We start from the raw sequence: 8,398 nt of genomic DNA on the forward strand, positions 1-8,398 counted from the left end.
TCCCTTCACATCTCTTTAGAGATATTAACGCCACTTCCACTTCAACATATATAATACTCCTTCTCTTTCGATAATAATTATTTATTATTGACTTGACACATACTTTAATAAAATAATGAATAATATAAGTAGTATTGCTATACTATCCTTTAAATATATTAGATATTGAATTATATTTAATAGCAAAATAGACTATCATTTCTTAATTTTTTAAATTAAATAAGTATTGTTTAACAAGTATTTTTAATATAGTGAACGACTAAAGATGAACCGGATGGAGCATAATATAAAGTTGTACTTAATAAAAAAAAATTGAAGTGTGAAAACCTCAGTGTATTAACAACTTTAAATATTTGTTAAGTCATTTGTTCAGTCTCACTCTCAAAAACTCACTCAAATCCCCCTTTCTCTGTTCTCAAACAACCATCTCTGAGTACCCAAACCTCCTCGAGATTGCTGCTCCATCAATGGCCAAGACTCAAACTTCACCTTGACTGTTTGCACAATCCCACACACATTGCATGTGATGCTCAGTCTCATTCTATATATTCTTGAAAAAAAACCCCTTTTTTCTTGCTTGCTTATCTCTGACAAGAACAAGCCAAAACCAAAGCCCCAGTGAGCTAAACAACACAAACAAAACAACAAAAAGAAAAGGGACTCATAAGGCCATAACCCCCATTAGTCAGTCCATTTTCATTTTTTCCCAACATTTTTTTTTTTTTGCCATTGATGGAGGAAAGACCAGAAACAGAGCTTATTTCAATACCAGCAACACCGCGTGCATCAACACCTGAGATTCTAACACCGTCAGGTCAAAGATCACCAAGGGGTGGTGGAGGACATACATCTACTGGTGCATCAAAAGATGCTAAGTCATGGACACCAACTTCATTTATTTCACCTAGGTTTTTGAGCCCTATTGGGACTCCAATGAAAAGGGTGTTGGTTAATATGAAGGGTTATTTGGAAGAAGTTGGGCATTTGACTAAGCTTAACCCTCAAGATGCTTGGCTTCCAATTACTGAATCTAGAAATGGCAATGCTCATTATGCTGCTTTTCATAATCTTAATGCTGGTATTGGGTTTCAAGCTTTGGTCTTGCCTGTTGCTTTCTCTTATCTTGGATGGTAGTGTTACTCTCCCCTTACTCTGTTTCATTTACTTGGTGTTTGTTATTGCTATTCTTGATATTGTTATGGTTAAAGATTGAATCTTTTTTTACATTTTCTTGTGGAATTTGTTGTAGTGTTATCTATATGTAAGTTTTAGTCAAATTTGCTTGCTTTTGACTGTTTTTTTCAAAAAACAAATTTGTTTATTAAGATTCTGCTTTGTTGGTTTGATGAGCTATTGTTGATTGTGTTATGGTTAAAGATTGGATCTTTTTTTACATTTGTTTGTGGAATTTATTGTTAAAGATTGATCTATATGTAATAGTTATATTCAAATTTGATTGAAAAGCTGCCTACTTTTGACTGCTTTTTCAGAAAAAAATTTGGACTTATTCTGGTGTGTCTATAAAGTTTCTGCTTTGTTGGTTTAAAGAACTCTCTTTTCCATCTGCTTGGTGCTTGTTATTGTTATTGTTGATAGTGTAATTGGTTAAAGTTTTGACCTTTCTTACATTTCTTTGTGAAATTTATTGTTTTATGAATCTGTATGTAAGAATTTTATTTGAATTTGCTTGCAAAGCTGCATGCTTTCAGCAAATTTTGGGCTTACTATGGTTTGTTTCTCTTGGTTTGAAAAGCTCTCTCAGCTAATTAGGGATTTGTTCTTCATAAACTTTCTTAAAGCCAACCGTCAGTCTCGAAAGTCTTGATCTTTCAGCTATTTGTGACCTCTAAGTACTGCTTTTTTAAATGCATATCAGTTGTCTTTGAAAATGGGGTCTTTGATTGACTATACTGCACTCATCTAAACGGACCCCTCCATCTATTGATATGTTATTTAAGAAAATTATCGCGCTTTGTGGACCAACAAGAAATCTTCTAAATCTGTCTCTATGGACTTACTTTTCTCAACTTTCATCATTGATTTCAAATGAAATTAGTAAAAAAAAAAAGACAGTTGTACTAATTGTTGGCATTCATACTACTTTGCCTTTTCATTAAAATACATCTCCTGGGTCCTCTCTCATTTTTCGTTATCATATATTGAGAAATAAGACTGCCTATTTCCTTTTGTTCCATCTTCCTTTTGCATTTCCACATCATTTAAGAAAGATGGTCCCATGGTACATCAAAGTATTTAAGTTCTGTACATTTACCTAAAGATATTTTTTACTTTAAATATTAACTACAGATACATGCCTAATTAAATCTTCAAATGATAATGTATAAAAGAAATTAATGTAGTTTTGGGGGCATTTTGTATAACAATAACAACATACCCAGTGGAATCCTACAAATGGAGTTTGGGGAGGATAGTGTGTACGCATATCTTACCCCTACCTTGGGAGGTAGAGAGACTGTTTTTGATAAACCCTCGACATGAAATTGATATTTTTGAAACGCAATGTCATTTATTCCATAAATATATAAGGATTTTCCTCATCTATTTTTGATGGAGATATCTTTCTTTTTAGCCTTCTGTTGTAGCTATCACACACTCCTTTTGTTACATTCTTGGCACTACAATTTAGTCAACAGTTGGTCCAGAAATTGCTTTTGATGATTTTGACCTATCACTTTGACTTTAAGATCCAATATCTTTAAATGCTACTGTAATTTCCTAGTGGACTATTGTGCATTTATTACAGTATGTTCCATCGTCAGTAATAGGAGAAAAATATTTTACTATTGAATTTTCCACCAAATCCGATCACTGTTGTATGTTTAATAGCCAAGTTTCCTTTTTATGATCTGAAGTGTACGTCGTTAATAACTGATCATCCGTTTGATGTTCTTAAGTTTCCATTTTATTAATCTTGTGCCAACATTTACCAGATACTCTTAAATTTTAGTCTTCTGAAAGGAACGTAAAGCGTTTAACTTTCCTTTTGGATGCAGGAGCTGGGGAATAATTTCCTTAACTATAGCTTATTTCTGGCAACTCTATACTTTATGGATCCTTGTTCAGCTGCATGAAGCAGTTCCAGGGAAGAGATACAATAGATATGTGGAACTCGCGCAAGCAGCATTTGGTAAGAAAATCAAGTACTTCTTTCTTTTCTGTTCCCCTTAACCTGCTCAAAAGCCCACTTATCTGATACATAATATCCCCTTTATTTCCATTTATATGACACTCTTTCCATTACACGACGTTGTTGAATGTGTCACACCATTCTTTTATCTGTTTAATTTTACTTTGATGTCATATTTTTTCTATCAAACTAACTTTAACCATTATTTTACTATTGGTTTGTCTTACTTTCCTTTTTGGTCCATTTTAAGAAGAATGTCTCTTTCCTTTTTTGACTATTCTTTAATTCTAACTTCCGACATGACATGTTGAAGATCACAAGATTAAAGAACATTTTTGTACATTCTACGTATCTTTAGTTTAAGAGCACAAGATTCAGAAGTTCCTTAATTATTGGAACATCTTAAACTTTGTGTTCGGTCGACCACCATCATATAAATTTAAATGGAGGGAGTGCTTAATTATTGGTAATGAGTAAGATGCTTGAAAAGCTGATAGAGTTGTATAACTCCTATTTTTCATTGAAGGAAAAGGAAATGAACATAGTTCACTTTGCTTGCTATAACATTATTGCATCCATTTTACATTTTCAGGTGAAAGACTGGGTGTTTGGCTTGCTCTCTTCCCTACTGTTTACCTATCTGCAGGAACCGCAACAGCATTGATTCTCGTAGGAGGAGAAACCATGAAGCTGTTCTTTCAAATTGTTTGTGGTCCGCTCTGTTCCTCGAATCCTTTAACAACTGTGGAGTGGTATCTGGTTTTCACTTCCCTCTGCATTGTTCTGTCCCAGCTCCCGAACCTGAACTCCATCGCTGGACTCTCCCTCGTTGGAGCAGTGACAGCCATAACATACGCCACTATGGCATGGGTCCTTTCTGTAAGCCAACCACGACCACCTTCCATTTCATATGAACCCATTTCTTTGCCTTCCTACTCAGCTTCTCTCTTTTCGGTCTTGAACGCCATGGGTATCATAGCATTTACCTTTAGAGGACACAATTTAGTTCTTGAAATTCAGGTAATTTTTCTTACCCTTTTTTCCGTCATGTGCAAACACAAACTGTTTCTTTGATTAGTCACAAGAAACATTTCAGTTTTGCGATTGTAAAGACATCCACTAATATCTTCTCTGTCATATTTGCAGTCAACAATGCCGTCAACGTTCAAGCACCCAGCCCATGTGCCAATGTGGAAGGGAGCAAAAGTTGCTTATTTCTTCATAGCCTTGTGCCTGTTCCCTATTGCCATTGGAGGCTTCTGGGCTTATGGAAGCCTTGTAAGTATAGCTATCTTTCTGTTATTTCCGCCGACCAAATCATAACTACTGAATTCAGTCACATTATTTTGACAGTATAATATATATTTCATTTTTGCATTTGAAAAAGCTTTTCCAAAGTATTATAATACTCCCTTCGTCCCAATTTAAGTGTCTTACTTTCCTTTTTTGTCTGTCCCAAAAAAGAGTATCTCTTTCTATATTTAGTAAGTTTTTCAATTCCAATATTCCACCTGACAAGTTTAAGCACATAAGATTTAAAGGACTACAAACAGACCATACGTTTCAAAAGTCTCCCTTTATTTCATAAACTTCGTTCCCAGTCAAACTAAGACACTTAAATTGGGACCGAGGGAGTGTTTTGGTAGTACTCTTGCTAATTTACTATCCACTCGAACTTTTTTTCTTGTTGCATTTGTTTCCATCGGCCATGTATCCTTGGTAGAACGGAGTACTCCTCTGCTCGGACTATATATGTTTTCCTCATTATTTCTGATTTACTCGCTTACTTATTAATTCCTTACAGATGCCATCGGGGGGAATGCTAAGTGCACTATACGCCTTCCATATTCACGATATTCCAAGAGGACTTCTCGCCATGACATTTCTCTTAGTCGTGTTCAACTGCTTGAGTAGCTTCCAAATATACTCCATGCCAGCATTTGACAGTTTCGAAGCTGGATACACTAGCCGTACCAACAAACCATGCTCAATTTGGGTCCGTTCTGGTTTCAGAATATTTTTCGGATTTGTTTCATTCTTTATCGGAGTGGCACTTCCGTTCCTGTCAAGTCTTGCAGGATTGTTAGGAGGACTCACACTTCCGGTAACGTTTGCTTATCCTTGCTTCATGTGGGTCCTCATAAAGAAGCCTACAAAGTACAGCTTTAACTGGTATTTCAACTGGATCCTTGGATGGTTAGGAGTTGCTTTTAGCTTGGCCTTTTCAATTGGAGGAATTTGGAGTATGGTCAATAATGGACTTAAACTCCGGTTCTTCAAGCCCAACTAAGAGATAGATCATGAATAAAAAGCGCGCTTTGGTATGTAAACTTGTATTTGCTAGTAGTAGTTTGTAATGTGTGTTTCTATTCTAGGCTTGAGAAAAGGTGAAGTGGAGAAACAACGCGTGCGTGTGTTTTGGTTGGTTCGGGAGGAGGGGAGGAAGAGGAATATGTATAAAAGCCATAGGTACAAACATGTTCTTGTTTTCTACCTTTGGAAATTTGGTGTTGTATGCTTATGAAATCGCTTGAAAGTCACATTTTATAGAAACTAGAATGTTTGCAGGATGATTCAGTTTTCAACTTGTTAATGCACTAGGTCTTTATTTGATAAATGGGAAAAGGGTTTGATATACCCCTCAACTTTGTCATTTAGAATTGATATACTCCTCGTTATGAAAGTGACTCATATATACCTTTACTGTTATACAAATGACTCACATATATCCCTACTGTTATAGATATAAAGCAATTTCATGTTCAAAAGTTGTTCTTGCATTGTTGCATTTGCAGTATTGAAGAAGGATATTGAGATGGAATTAGTCTTTGTAGAGTAGATGATTTTAGTTTCTCATCAATGTTAATTTTGCTTGAACTGAGGGTCTGTCGGAAACAATCTCTCTACCTACACAAGTCGCATGATCAGGTAAGGTCTCCGTATACGCTACCCTTTTCAAATCCTAAGATTACATTGGATATATTGTTGTTGAATCAAATGTTAACTTTGACCTTTACACCTTATGGTAATTATTACTTGAAAACAACTATGACATTGTAGCTGAATTATAGCTCTGCCCCTGCATGGGCGAAGCTCTAGGGTTGAGCTACAAGTTCGCTAGAATTCAATAATTCTAATCAAAATTCTGTATTTGTATTAAGAAATCATGTAATATATAAAAATAATTTTTCTAGCAAGAATCTAAAAAAAAATATTTTCTAGATTTATACTCTTAAGAGTTTGAATCCATCTCTCGATTAGCATTGAGGTTCTGTTCAAGTCTTTCTAAAATAATAACTCATAAACTCCAAATTTTAAATTTGCTTCTCAATTAATTTAGTGGTTTTATTCTCTGTGTGTTGCTGAAGAGTTTTGGTATGAACATTGACAAACTCATGCATGCATACCTCCGTCTGATATTAGGCGGATATTTTCTATTTTACACTGCTATTAAAAAAATCATTAATAGATTGATTAACTTACTATTTTGTCCTTTATTTATATTAGTTAGCCTCTTGAAAAAAAAATTAGATCTTCTAAATTTGTTTAAACTTTCAAAGATCATATTAACCGTAGGATTAAAATGAAAATTTAATTAATTGTATCTTAATTTATTAAGTAATCAAGTAATATAGAACGTACAAATACTTTAGCAAGATGCCTATCTAATATAGGACAACGGAAGTAGTATAGAAACAAATTGGAAACGAACGTACATAATTAGGCTAGCTTGCACAGGAATCAAAATGGGATTGTGATTAAATGAATAAAATTTCTCTATTATTGATTAGAGGTTTTGAATCAGAACTTCTAAAAGTAACTAAGGCCTCATTTGTTTGCACTTAATGGAGGGCTGAATCTGAATGATTCAGATTCATCTCATTAAGTCCATTTGTTTCTTTTTTCAAAAAGCCTCTTAATGGATAAGAAAAGTTCTGAACGGATCAGATCTGCAGAAGAGTCTTAACACCATTCAGACTTATTTAATAAGTTATAAAATAATAATGTATCGCCTCTCTCGGTCTTGGCGTTACTTTTGCTCTCTCAACTATAAACTTTCTTCCTCTCTTTTCTCAATCAAACACCAATTTTTCCTCTTTAATCTGTCACGCCCCAGATTCAAGGCGCAACTGGCTCCTAATGCCAAAACTCAAGCTCGAGCCGACCCTGCTGAACCATTTGCTACTAGCTCATGGCAGCCACAAACAGTCAAGAAAACAAATAAGTATATCTTGGCTTAAAATTAAGCCCTCGGCAGGCAAGACCCCTGTCAACTGATCTATAAAAGAAACAGCTACTCCCAGGAAATCATATAAATAAATAGCCAACTAGCACAGAAGTCCTGATTGGGTCGTCGAGGCCACCATGATATCTATACCAAAACTAAAAGCATGTATTTATCAATACAATACATCAAACAGCTCACAAGCTTCAGCAAACCAACAACATAGGCCAGCATGGCCATAACGTAGCTATATACCCCACACACTAGTCTGCAAGCCTCTAAGAGTAGTAAAGATTGGTGGGACAGGGCCCCAGCCTACCCATGAGAATATATACAACAAAAGGTAACAAACCTCCCAACTCTGGCAGCTCCGGAGGAAAGGGGCTGGACAACCGGATAAAAGTCAATCCTGCTGCTGAGGAGGTCTACTCGGTCGTATGCCAGGACCTGCATGCATGAATGCAGCGCCCCTAAGGCAATGGGGCGTCAGTACAAAATAATGTACAGAGTATGAAAGGCAATAGACTATGATGAGGTATCCTGATATACTGGAATAATCTGATAAATAAATCAAGGATAAGATAACTATACTGACCTGCTCCTAAATCTAAACTTGTCAAAAATAATAAAACAACAACCTAACCAAGCCTCCATAAGCTCGGCAGGTACAAACAATACACAAGACCACCTACTCAGGCCCCCCATAAGCCCCGGAAGGTGCCAATCAACCTGTATACCCCTATCGGTAGTCCCCTAGCCCCGCAGACAGTCACATAGCCCTCTTAGACATCAACATAGCTTATAGACAATTCATAGCCCTCTTAGGAAACAACATGGCCCTGTAGGAAGAACATAGCCTTCTTAGGCGTCAATATAGCCCTATAGGCAACTCATAGCCCTTCTAGGCATCAATATAGCCCCGTAGGCAACATATAGCCCTTTTAGTTATCCATTTAACCCCGTAGGCTGGACATAGCCCTTCTAGGCATAAATCACATTCCTGCAGCTAACCACAATAACCCCAA

General features: G+C 36.0%; 1 protein-coding gene across 1 annotated transcript; it reads left to right on the forward strand.

Annotated features, from left to right (window-relative positions):
- Positions 1–732: 732 nt before the first annotated feature.
- On the forward strand, positions 733–5,718 carry LOC102588602 (lysine histidine transporter-like 8). Its single transcript, XM_006354877.2, has 5 exons — positions 733–1,130; positions 3,015–3,148; positions 3,741–4,168; positions 4,295–4,426; positions 4,953–5,718. Exons 1-5 carry the CDS (start codon positions 733–735, stop codon positions 5,436–5,438), a joined length of 1,578 nt encoding a protein of 525 aa, XP_006354939.1. The 3' UTR covers positions 5,439–5,718.
- Positions 5,719–8,398: the final 2,680 nt, after the last annotated feature.

Source organism: Solanum tuberosum, unplaced genomic scaffold, assembly GCF_000226075.1.
Source record: "Solanum tuberosum cultivar DM 1-3 516 R44 unplaced genomic scaffold, SolTub_3.0 scf00184, whole genome shotgun sequence".
Lineage (NCBI taxonomy): Eukaryota > Viridiplantae > Streptophyta > Magnoliopsida > Solanales > Solanaceae > Solanum > Solanum tuberosum.